General features: G+C 41.3%; 1 protein-coding gene across 5 annotated transcripts in view; it reads left to right on the top strand.

The window, feature by feature from the left end:
- Nucleotides 1-13,194, top strand: part of AP4S1 (adaptor related protein complex 4 subunit sigma 1) — a 67,902-nt gene that overhangs the window by 26,732 nt on the left and 27,976 nt on the right. For 4 of the 5 annotated variants that reach the window (XM_055309228.1, XM_055309229.1, XM_055309226.1 and 1 more), the window contains exons 2-4: nt 4,310-4,516; nt 7,121-7,207; nt 8,026-8,094. In XM_055309228.1, coding sequence (XP_055165203.1) covers nt 4,379-4,516; nt 7,121-7,207; nt 8,026-8,094 — 294 coding nt within the window. In that variant the 5' untranslated portion in view covers nt 4,310-4,378. Of the gene's footprint in view, nt 1-3,601; nt 3,668-4,309; nt 4,517-7,120; nt 7,208-8,025; nt 8,095-13,194 lie in introns of all 5 variants that reach the window. The other variant, XM_055309227.1, reaches the window with a different exon arrangement.

Raw genomic sequence — 13,194 nt, 5'->3', positions numbered from 1 at the left:
TAAACAGAGGATGTTGCAATCCCACCTACAGTAGTGAGTTTATCTTCCTGGAAAAGGGAGTAGATGACCACAGGCCTCCCCCATGGCACAGCTGCCATGTCCCGGGCTGAGCTGGTCTGCATAACATCCTGTCCTGTGCCCTGAATGAACACGGCAGCTCAGGCTTTGCCAGACTGGGCCTGGCTCTTTCTAGCTCTTCATGTTTGGAATTGTTGGGAGATAACCACCTGTCTGATAGGGTTTAGGAAATAGGAGATGAGCTGGGAGAGCAAAGAATAATACAAAATGTAGTCCAAGAATTATCTCATAATCCGTTGCAACTTTTCTGTAAAATTATTCCAAATTTAAAAAGTTCATTTAAGAGGGGCGCCTGGGTGGCTTATTCAGTTAAGCAAGCGTTTGCCTTCAGCTCAGGTCATGATCCCAGGGGCCTGGGATCAGAGCCTCACATTGGGTTCCTAACTCGGTGGAGAGTCCCTTTCTTTCTGCCTCTGCCTCTCCCCCTGCCTGTGCGCACTTGCTCTTTCACTCTCTCTCAAATAAATAAAATATTTTTTTAAAAGTTCATTTAAGAACTATTATTGGGCAGCCGGGGTGGCTCAGCAGTTTAGCGCTGCCTTCAGCCCAGAGCATGATCCTGGAGACCTGGGATCGAGTCCCATGTCAGGCTCCCTGCATGGAGCCTGCGTCTCCCTCTGCCTCTCTCTCTCTCTCTGTGTGTGTGTCTCATGAATTAATAAATTTTTTAAAAAATAAAAAAAAGAGAACTATTATTAGTTTTTGGTCTTTTGCACCAAATTTTCATAGATATTACAAAATGTAAATATGATACTTTCAGGTGAGTCAGTGAGGCAGCTCTGAGGCTCATGACAAAAGAAGCACTGGCCATTGGTCAACATTGTGCTCTTTTGCCCTGATCCTTTCAAAGTCTATAGTAAGTATAGGAGAACCAAACACAAGATTCAGTACAGGGACACCTGGGTGGCTCAGCGGTTGAGCGCTGCCTTTGGCTCAGGGCCTGATCCCGGATTCCCAGGATCGAGTCCCACATCGTGCTCCTTGCATGGAGCCTGCTTCTCTCTCTGCCTGTGTATCTGCCTCTCTTTCTGTGTCTCTCATGAATAAATAAATAAAATCTTAAAAAAAAATTCAGTACAGCTGATTTAGGAATAAAATTGCAAGCGTAACTGTTGAATGATGGGGACGAGTTAGGGAGTGTCATGGATCCAATTAAATTTGCTTGACTTCTGAGTTGCATCTCATTTCTGACACAAGAAATCCAGAGACTTTGGGCACCCTGCCATCCCTGAACTTCAATTTGGCCTTAGAGTGGGGTAACACAAGTACCGGCCTCAGAGAATTGTGAGAATTAAGTAATATATGTAAATTGCTTGGCATAGGACCTTCCATAGGAATTGTTAGAGGGCCTTGGTGGGGGACTTCGGCAATAATGGAGATTACTACTACAGTTTCCAACATTGATGGAAGAACTACTTCACTATAGATCTTGTCCCTACTGTCCATAAAATAAAGTTCATATTCCTTAGCATGACTTTTTTCCTAAGGATTTTATTTACTTATTTAATTGAGAGAGAGACAAAGCACAAGCAGGGGGAGGGGCAGAGGGAGCCAGAGAGGCAGGCTCCCCACTGAGCAGGGAACCCATACAGGTGAGCCACCCAAGCACCTGTCCTTAGTATGACCTCTAAAGCCAGTTTTATTTTTTTATTTTTTAAAAAGATTTTTGCTTATTTATTCATGAAAGACAGAGAGAGAGGCAGAGACACAGGCAGAGGGAGAAGCAGGCTCCAGGCAAGGAGCCCGATGTGGGACTGGATCCTGAGGCCACGGGATCATGCCCTGGGCCAGGGGCAGGTGCTCAACCGCTGAGCCACCCAGGGATCCCCTAAAGCCAGTTTTACTTTATGTGAGCAGCTCAATGTCCTGCAGTCATTGTTCCTGCCCCCTGAACGACATCTGCAGTGAACTTTCCAGAGCTGCCCCTATTTTTTCTGCCTCAGAGTCACTCCCTGTGGATCATTCTTCCAGATCTTGCTTAAATGCCCCTCCTCTGGGAAGCCATTTCCAACTCTCCCATCCTACCCGTCCGTGTACCTCAGAAGTACACCCTCCCGACTACAACTCATCTCCTTGTACTGCTGTTGCTTGTTTACCTACCCGGCACCTTTGCAAGGGGTGAGGATCAGAAAGATCAGAAATGACTACTTCTTAAAAAAAAAAAAAAGAAAGAAATGACTACTTCTTAATTTTCCATCAGACAGAACTTTGTAGTTCTAGTACAAATGCTCCCCACTCTACTTTTGATGTGCTGGATTTTTGCTCAATGAGAAAATGCTCATATTCATATCCTTTTGAATATTTGCAGAGGCTGAAGAAAAATACCCTAGCCGTGTATGGATAACCTCAGTACAGTCAGCAGGTTGAAGAAAATTAGACCACCAGTTGTGTGACTGTCTCATCTCTTGACTTGTCCTCTCAGCTATCTCCAAGTCTGAATCTCCTAAAGAACAAATTTTCAGGGAACACTGGGTTACAAAAAAGCAGGGGACAGCATTCACTCAAAGATCTTGTATCAATGCCATACTCAGCAGTGAGCAGTTAACATCCCTTTTGGGAAACCTCAATAATTTTCAACTTATAAACTTTTTTTTTAAAGATGTTATTTATTTATTGAGTGGGGGGGGCAGAATGAGTAGGAGAGAATCTCAAGCAGACTCCCCATTGAGCTGAGAGCCCATCCCACAACCCTGAGATCATAACCTGAGCCAAAAGCAAGAGTCTGGTGCCTAACCAACTGAGCCACCAAGATGCCCCTCAACTTACAAACATTTTAAGACCTTTCTGCATTAGACTTGAGTGGTGTTACCAATGTTTTTGTAAATATTTACTGTGTTTTTTACTTCTAACAATTTTGTGCTTTAATAAAGTGTTCTAAACATTACATAAAAATAGAAATCACCACTTCTTTTTTTTAAGAATTTATTTATTGTTTCTAATGGCTGAGTAATATTCCATTGTATACATAGACCACATCTTCTTTATCCATTCATCTTTCAATGGACACCAAGGGATAAATGGATAAGGAAGATGTGGTCTATGTATACAGTGGAATATTCCTCAGCCATTAGAAATGACAAATACCCACTATTTGCTTCGATGTGGATGGAACTGGAGGGTATTATGCTGAGTGAAATAAGTCAATCGGAGAAGGACAAACATTATATGGTCTCATTCATTTGGGGAATATAAAAAATAGTGAAAGGGAATAAAGGGGAAAGGAAAGAAAATGAGTGAAAATATCAGTGAGGGAGACAGAACATGAAAGACTCCTAACTCTGGGAAACGAACAAGGGGTAGTGGAAGGGGAGGTGGGTGGAGGGTTGGGGTGACTGGGTGATGGGCACTAAGGGGGGGCACTTGGCGGGATGAGCACTGGGTGTTATGCTATATGTTGGCAAATTTACCTCCAATTTAAAAAAAAATAATTTATTCATGAGAGACACACAGAGAGAGGCAGAGACATAGGCAGAGGGAGAGGCAGGGGTCCCTGCAGGGAGCCTGATGCAGGACTCAATTCCAGGACTCCAGGATCATGACCTGAGCCAAAGGCAGATGCTCAACCACTGAGCCACCCTGGCATCCCAAGGTCAGCACTTCTTTCTCTTTGTATGTTCTTGGTACTTGACACATAATTGGTACCCAACAGAAATGATGAATTTAATGAACAAATATGAGTAGGAATACTGGGGAAATTAAAAAATGTTTTGGAAGAGGGGAGCCTGGGTGGCTCAGTCAGTTAAACATCCAACTCTTTATCTCAGCCCAAGTCTTGATCTCAGGGTAGTGAGTTCAAGCCCTGCATTGGAGCCTACTAAAAACAAACAAAAACTTTTGGAGGATAACTAATGAAAATTTATGTTTAGTTATTTCATTATTTTATTTTATTTTATTTTTAAAGATTTCATTTATTCATGAGAAACACAGAGAGAGAGAGAGAGATAGAGAGAGAGAGGCGCAGAGACATAGGCAGAGGGAGAAGCAGGCTCCACTCAGGGAGCCCGACGCGGGACTCGATTCTGGGTCTCCAGGATCAGGCCCTGGGCCGAAGGCAGATGCTCAAACGCTGAGCCACCCAGGGATCCCTAGTTATTTCATTAAACCTCATTTAGCTCATTTGAGCGAAAAACAGTATTGTTATTTATTTACTTCTAGTTCCTCTATAGAGCACATCTAATATTATTCTTTGAGATATTTGACCTTAGCTTTTTATTGTTCTTTCACCCTTCAGGTTCTAATTACAGGCACCTCTTGACATAACTTTTTTACTATCTGGAAAAACACTGGCCAGGAAAAAAAAATGATAAAATTTTTTCTAATGGTGAATAAACAAGGACAGACCCGACTTTCTAAATACTATGAACATGTGGAGATTAATAAGCGTACACTTCTTGAAACGGAAGTCATAAAGAGCTGTCTCTCTCGATCCAGTGAACAAGTAAGTTTCTGGTTCTGTCTTTTATCTCTGCGTTCAACTTGGCAATGGCAGATTTGTTATTACTGAGTCTCAAGGGTCATCATTTTCTTCAAACTACATTCTTTTCAACAGCTACTAGGGAAAATAACAAATGGAGTGAAATGAAGACTGAAGCATAGCTCTCTTTATGTCGCCTTAAGGAAAATACAAATAAGGAAAACCAGGAAAAGTCTTGAGTTCTTATTTAGGTCAGCAGATTTGTCTCAAATTTATTCCAACTCATAGGCATATCTCCTTTTTTTGTCTGTATGAATGCAGCCCTCAACTCTTAGGAGTGCTTCCAGCAGGTGGCTTTCTCTAAGCCAAGAGATAAAGGTCAGATGATTGGTTTATAGGTGAGCACTTGAGACCCGCTTTATGCCAGAGGATAATAGTGTGATTCTCACGTAGAGCATAATTTTTTCCTGCTTATCATTTTTGTGAACTTAACACCAATGTAATACGAGAACTAGTGATTTAAAAAACAAAGCAAATTTGAACTTGTCTTTTATTATGTAGATGGAGTAAGTGGAAGTTAAAAATTCCTACAAAACAACAAATCTATCCATTTTGTCAAAATAGAGGTTAGATACAAGTAGGAATTTTAGGAACTGGACCTATTTTTACAAAGAAGTTTAATTGGAGAATTACTTAATCGGGGTCCTAAACTTTGAGTTCACTGGAAATCACTGAACAAATTGCAGCAAAAGCAGAAAGCTTGTTTAAACCACCCATTAATTTTGCCGGGTCTCCATTTCACAGCATATGTAGAAAGGCTGCCTGCGGGCACCACTGCTAGGTCTTAAAATATTAAAGTACATCAGTGCTCAGAAGTTACACGTTGGAACTGTGTTTCCCTTGGCTTCTAAATTGATTTTCCAGCGTCCACATCTCAGAGTCCTCTTTGAATTACTACTTTGGCCTGCCACGGCACACACTGCTTGCTTCATGCAGTTGTCAGAGGGAAACAGGAATGGTTAAAGGGCTGGGTGAAGAGCCTCATACTTGAAGTAAAGATAAACTCCAGAAGCAATTCTGTTGAATCTCTCTGCAGAATACAGGCACTGCACAGTTTCAAACACCATCTTCACTGATACATTACCTTTTGAAATAAATGCCTTGGAATGATATTTTTGAAGCATCCTGAATTATTTTAGATTTTAAAAGGAACCCACTGGGCTTTGGGATAATTAGGCACTGAAGTAACACAATTGCAGCTTAGTTTTTATTGTATCCACAAAGGTGCTTTGGTACTTTTTTTTTTTTTTTTTTTTTTTTTTAATGTCAGAAACTCCCAAGAGGCTTTGAAAAATGTTCTTTCAAATAGGTTGTGTTTCCTTGAAAGATCCAACTGAGCAGAAATCACACTGGCTCTACAGTGAGCCAAAAGCAACAGAATGCCTGCACTTCTTACTTTTATCCTAATTTCAAATAAGAGCCTCAAATTCCTGCATTTTATAGGTTGTCAAGTGGTTTTCCCATGGAAAAAATTTCATGATTAAAACTAACAGCTTGGGGATCCCTGGGTGGCGCAGCGATTTAGTGCCTGCCTTTGGCCCAGGGCGCGATCCTGGAGACCCGGGATCGAATCCCATGTCGGGCTCCCGGTGCATGGAGCCTGCTTCTCCCTCTGCCTATGTCTCTGCCTCTCTCTCTCTGTGACTATCATAAATAAATAAAAATTAAAAAATAAAAATAAAAAAAATAAAACTAACAGCTTAATCTCCAGGAGCTTCTGGGCACCCAAGAGCAATCATGCCAGTGCAAACAGCCACACAGTTCATGCGTAATCACATTTGGCCAAGCACACCCAAAAATCCAAAGGAAGGGCAGCACTGTGCCGTTAGCCTGCTATCCAATTCCCATCTGCCCAGGGCCATCCCAAAACCCTTTGTACAATGGCTGAGAGAGATGAATTGGAAGGGAGTTGTTTTATCCACAAGTCAGTGGTGGTAACTTGTTATTAATTCATAGGAAGCAATGTTTACAATGGGAGATTTTCTCTAGCATCTGCCCCACAAAAGCCAAAACTTTAAATAATTTATAGAAGAGTCTACATTTATTCTTTTCATCAGTCTAAGAAAAAGAAATCAGGATTCTTTTTGCATGTGTGTATGCTGTGTATATTTGGTTGTTTGGTGGCTATTAAATAATACAAAATGAAATCTCTAATTGCTTCCAAAAGAGCCTATGGGAGATGAAAAGAAGAAAACCTTCTCTGTCACGTTGGCTTATTTTAATGTTGAGGCAGTTTAAAATGCTGATTATTTAGTACCTTTGCCTGCTGCTTTCTACACAGAGTGAAGCAAAGGAATGAGAAGGAGTAAGGTGGGAACCCATGTGGCTGCTCCAAGCGTTTTTTCCTGGACCCCCCTCTGCCTCCCACTAGAGATGCTTCCAAGTAGTCCCCTGAATATTGTGAAGAAGCCACCAACAGGCAACCGACAAAGATTGTGTAACATTTTAATACTGTATATTTCTAGGAATATGTTGACCCATACTGAAATCAGAACCTAGAAATTATGCAGGCCTTTTTGAAGAGATCCTTGGAACCATAGGAATTAATGTCTTTTTTTTTTTTTCTAGTGCTCTTTCATTGAGTTTAAGGATTTCAAGCTGATATATCGACAGTATGCAGCTCTCTTCATTGTGGTTGGAGTTAATGACACAGAGGTGAGATAATAGAGGAGCCTATGGAAAATGCAAGAAAATTAGGAATGACAGACTGATTTTTACTCCCCTTAAATTGTCATTTCCTACTCACCTAAGAGTTCTCTTGCTTGACTCTTGGAGGTCTTGGTTTCTATCAAGGCTAGGGAAAGCTATGTGGAAGAAAAATACCTAGGATTATTCCTGGATTGGAGGAGCAGCCTGTGGGGAAGCATAAAACTCCAGAATGCTTTTCCCAACCCTAGGCAACACCAGTGTCTTGCCCTTGTTCTGTGTGGCACAGTGGGGCAGCTTAGACAGGTAGAGGCCAATCAACTGTAGCATTAAATATAAGCTGACATATCAGAAACCTGAGCAAACTGTAACAATGATTGTGTTGTGACTGAATTTCCTCAGATTCAGTCTACCTTTCTAGAAGCGTCAGTCTCAAGTCAACAGAACCTATGGCTCTGGAATCCCTGCAAAGGCGTTTAAGATTTAAGATACTTCAGAATTTCAGTTGGTTGTTTTTTATCTGTGAACCAGATTTTAAGGTAGTTTCCCATCTTCACAAATGGAGAAGTGGTGGCATGACAAACGTGAAATGTTGTTTCAGCCAGTTGATGACAAAGTCAGGGAGTAGACCTCAAAACCCAATCTGGTTTCAGTCCCACTAAATTCATTAGGGACTTAAAATCTTAAGGTTAAGTCTTTCACTGTTCCTTCTGTTCATAAGCTTCTTTCAAACAAGTGAGTCGTAGAACTACTCTGAATATTTGTCAGTGTCTAATTTACACATGGGCCATACTAAAACTAATTGTACCTTTTCTTGTTTATTTCAGAATGAGATGGCAATTTATGAATTTATCCATAACTTTGTGGAAGTGTTAGATGAGTACTTCAGCCGAGTGGTAAGTCTAATGGCTAAAAAATGGTTTTTGCCCACCGCCCAACTTCCCAGAAATGGGTCTATATGAAGAACCTGTGTTAGTATAGAGTTTTAATATGTAAAAGTTAAAACCCAGATGATGCCACATTTTCTTTACCTTTCCTTCTGGCTTATCCAAAGCGCTACAAAACCTATGTGTGCCTTATGTTCTTCTTTATAAAGAACCAGTTCTACAAGATTAAGAACTGCTTATGTCTTTCTTTTAATTAAGAGACTTTGGGGCACCTGGGTGGCTCAGTGGTTGAGTGTCTGCCTTCAGCCCAGGGCGTAATCCTGGGGTCCTGGGATCAAATCCCACATTGGGCTCCCTGCATGAAGCCTGCTTTTCCCTCTGCCTATGTCCCTACCTCTCTGTGTCTCTCATGAATAAATAAATAAAATCTTAAAAAAATAATAATAATTAAGAGACTTTGCTATTTAACTTACTCTCTGTCTCTTTTCTCTTTCTTTTTTTTTTTTTTTTTCTGTTTCCCTTCCTAAGGCACTAGGAACCTTTTTAGTTTAGGAATCATTTCCGTCCAAATCTTTGCTTTAATGATCAAAACCAACTCCCCTTAAGGAATACATGAGTTCCTTTCCAGCAGCCCCCCTTTTAAAGATTTTATTCATTTATCTGAGAGAGTGTGTGTAAGTGTGTGTGTGTGTGTGTGTGTGTGTGTGTGCATGTGAGAGTGGGGAGAGGGGCAGAGGAGGAGGGAGAGAATCTCAAGCAGACTTCCCCCTGAAAGCAGAGCCTGACATGGGGCTCAGTCTCACCACCCTGAGATCATGACCTGAGCTGGAACCAAGAATCGGATGCTTAGCTGACTGAGCCACCCAGGTGCCTCCCTGTTTTGTCTTTAAAAGACAAAACAAAAAAACCCAGAATTTTGAAATATGATTTACATGCCCGATACTCACGCATTTAATGTATATTAGGTTTTAGTACTTCCACAGAGTTGTGCAACCATCAGCACAATTTTAGGATATTTCATACCCCCAACAAACACCATAGCTATTAGCATTTCCCTCCCAGCAATCCCCCTCCCTGGCTCCAGGCCCTAGGTAATCGCCAATCTACTTTTTGTCTCTATGGGTTCGCCTATACTAGACAGTTTTATTTATATAGAATTGTACAACATGTGGTCTTTTGTGGCTTTTTTTTTTTACTTAGCATATGTTTTCAAGATTCATGTGTCACATGATTCATGTATCACATGTTATAGCATGTGATGTGTCAGTACTTTCCTTTTTATTGCCAAATAATATTCTGCTATATGGATATGCCACATATTGTTTATCCAGCTAATAGTTGATGGACATTTGGGGGTTAATAGTACTTTTGCCTATTATGAGTAATGCAGCTTTGAACATTTGTGTAAACATTTTTGCGTAGCATCATATTTTCAGTTTTTTTGGGTATAATATACCTAGGAGTAGAATTGCTAGGTGATGTGGTAACTCCACGTTTAACATTTTGATGCACTTTGTTTTCCAAAGTGGCTGCATGATTTAAATTCTCATCCACAGTGTCTGAGAGTTCTAATTTCTTCGTGGTCTCGGCAAAACTTTTTATTATCTGTGTTTCTGATTATAGCCATCCTGGTGGGGATGAAGTGGTATAGAGGCCAATAAATTGTGGTTTTGAGGGATGCCTGGGTAGCTCAGTGTTTGTGTCTCTCTCATGAATGAATAAATAAAATCTTTAGTGTGATTTTTTTTAATTTTTTATGATAGTCACAGAGAGAGAGAGAGAGAGAGGCAGAGACACAGGCAGAGGGAGAAGCAGGCTCCATGCACCGGGAGCCCAACGTAGGATTCGATCCCGGGTCTCCAGGATCACGCTCTGGGCCAAAGGCAGGCGCCAAACTGCTGTGCCACCCAGGGATCCCTAAATAAAATCTTTAAAAAAATATATGGTTTTGATTTGCATTTCACTAATGCACAGCAAATATTGAGCATTTTTCATGTGTTTATTGGCCATTTTTATATCTTCTTTGGAGAAATGTCTGTTTAAATCCTTTGTCCATTTTTCGGTTGAATTATTTGTCTTTTTATTGTTGAGCTGTAAGAGTTCTTTATATATTTTGAATACAGATCTCTTTGAATTGATTGAATAGAAAAATCTTTGAACTAATTGAATACAAATACAAATATTGATAGGTATTTGGTGGAAGAAATTTTCTTTTTTTTTTTTTTGGTAGTGTTCTGTGAATTACAAGAGTTTTTGATTTTGATAAAGTTCAATTAATTTATTTTTCCTTTTTTGCTTATGTTTTTGGTGTCATGTCTAAAAAGGCTTTGCCCAACCTAAGATCATGAAGATTTACTCCAGTGTTTTCTTCTTCTTTTTTTTTTTTTTTAAAGATTTTATTTATTCATGAGAGACACAGAGAGAGGCAGAGACATAAGCAGATGGAGAAGCAGGCTCCATGCAGGGAGCCCAATGCAGGACTCGATCCCAGGATCCCGGGATCATTACCTGAGCTAAAGGCAGATGCTCAACCGCTGAGCCACCCAGGAATCCCAAGTGTTTTTTTCTTTTAGTTCCTACATTTAGTTCTTTGTTCCATTTTGAGTAATTTTTATATATGGTGTGAGGTAGGGGTCTAACTTCATTCTTTTGTATGTAGATATCCAATTTTCCCAACACCACTCTGGGAAACGAACTAGAGGTTGTGGAAGGGGAGGAGGGCAGGGGGTGGGGGTGACTGGGTGATGGGCACTGAGGGGAGCACTTGACGGGATGAGCACTGGGTGTTATTCTGTATGTTGGCAAATTGAACACCAATAAAAAATAAATTTATTATTAAAAAAAGTTTAAAAAAATAAATAAAAAATAAAAAAATAAAAAATAAATTTAAAAAAAAGTTACATCTTGGGACGCCTGGGTGGCTCAGTGGTCGAGCATTTGCCTTGGGCTTGGGTCATGATCCCAGAGTCCTAGGATCGAGTCCCACATCACGCTCTCCTGCAGGGAGCCTGCTTCTCCCTCTTGCCTGTGTCTCTGCCTCTCTGTGTGTGTCTCTCATGAAAAAATAAATAAAATCTTAAAAAAAAAGAATTTATATCTTCAGGGGTGCCCGAGTGGCTCAGTTGGTTAAATGTCTGCCTTTGGCTCAGGTCAGGATCCCGGGGTCCTGAGATGGAGCCCTGCATTATACTCTCTGCTCAGTGGGGAGCCTGCTTCTCCCTCTCCCTCTGCTGCTCCCCCTGTGTGTGCTCTCTCTCTCTCTCTCTGTTAAATAGATAAATAAAATCTTAAAAAAAAAGTTATATCTTCAGTCTACCTCCTAATACCTGAGGTAAAGTTTGGCAAGCTGCTTCTGCATGGGACAGTCAACTATCCTGTTTTCATTGCTTTAGTGCAGTGGTTCTCAAAGTACGGTTCCTGGACCAGCAACATAAACATCACTTGGGAACTTGTTTAAAAAACAAACTGTGGGCCCACCCCAGAATATCGAATCAGAAACTCCGAATTGAGGTTCAGCAATCTGTGTTTCAACAAGCCTTTTGGATGATTCTGATGCATGCTTAGATTTGAGACCCACTGACTTAATGCATAAGGAAAGCTGGAAAGCTGCCTGTGGCCTGTGAGATGGTTGTGCATCTAGCTAGGAGGAGTTAGTGCTGCTGAAGCTGGAAGAGGGAAAAAGGTCAGGCCATTCCAGAGACTGTCCATGAGGGGGTCCATGAGGGGGTGGGGGACATTAAGGCTGGCTTTTTTTTTTTTAAGATTTTATTTTATTTATTTATTCATGACAGAAACACACACACACACAGAGAGAGAGAGAGAGAGAGAGAGAGAGGCAGAGACACAGGCAGAGGGAGAAGCAGGCTCCACTCAGGGAGCCCGATGCGGAACTTGATCCAGGGTCTTCAGGATCACACCCCTGGCCGCAGGTGGCGCTAAACCACTGCGCCACCGGGGCTACCCTAAGGCTGGCTTTTTTTTTTTTTTTTAATTTTTATTTATTTATGATAGTCACAGAGAGAGAGAGAGAGAGAGAGAGAGAGAGAGAGAGGCAGAGACACAGGCAGAGGGAGAAGCAGGCTCCATGCACCGGGAGCCCGACGTGGGATTCGATCCCGGGTCCCCAGGATCGCGCCCTGGGCCAAAGGCAGGCGCCAAAACCACTGTGCCACCCAGGGATCCCCAAGTCTGGCTTTTTTTTTTTAATTTTTATTTATTTATGATAGTCACATAGAATGAGAGAGAGGGAGAGAGGCAGAGACACAGGCAGAGGGAGAAGCAGGCTCCATGCACCGGGAGCCCGAAATGGGATTCGATCCCGGGTCTCCAGGATCGCGCCCTGGGCCAAAGGCAGGCGCCAAACCGCTGCGCCACCCAGGGATCCCCTTTTTTAATTTTTTTTAAAATTTTTATTTATTTTTTAATTTTTTTTTAAATTTTTATTTATCCCAAGAATGGCTTTAAAGTCCATCTTTCTACCGACTGCTGGAGAGAGTGCCACAACTGAGCACTGTCTGATAGAACTTTCAGCCACTGAAGAAATGTACTATACCTGTGCTATCCAGTACAGTAGGCACCAGCCACATGTGGCTTTTCAAAATTTGAAATGTGATTAGTGTAAAGGAGGAAATGAGGAATTTAATTTTAATTCATTTGATTTGCCATATGATGCTGGTGGTTACCATACTGGACAGGACAGCTCTGGCTCCTGCCTAAACACAGTAACCACTCCCTTAAGACAGACTGGTTTGCTGGTTTGCAAGTCAGGGTTTGTGACTCAGAGCTGACCATGATTAGCCATTTTAAGGGAATACCTATCAAGAAGAATAACATTTCCCCAAAAAGTAATATTTTAAACCTGGGATAATCATGAGTGAGTCCAAGCAGTATCATTGCTAAGGTTTTTAAAATTACCATTATTATATTCGGTGACCGAGAATAAATAGCATGTTGCTGAATTCTTGCTGTAGTCCTGGGGAGAGAGTCAGTGACCACATAAACCACAGAAGTAAAGATTAGAATTTAATTTAAACTGGTGACTACACAGGACTCCAGAAGTACTGTGAGATGGCTCAGTTTAGGATGACAGTAGCAAAAAGAAGAGAAAAG

This window comes from Nyctereutes procyonoides, unplaced genomic scaffold, assembly GCF_905146905.1.
Source record: "Nyctereutes procyonoides isolate TBG_1078 unplaced genomic scaffold, NYPRO_anot_genome, whole genome shotgun sequence".
NCBI lineage: Eukaryota > Metazoa > Chordata > Mammalia > Carnivora > Canidae > Nyctereutes > Nyctereutes procyonoides.
Note: the sequence above shows the minus strand (reverse complement) of the source record. Positions and strands in the feature narration are given on the sequence as shown.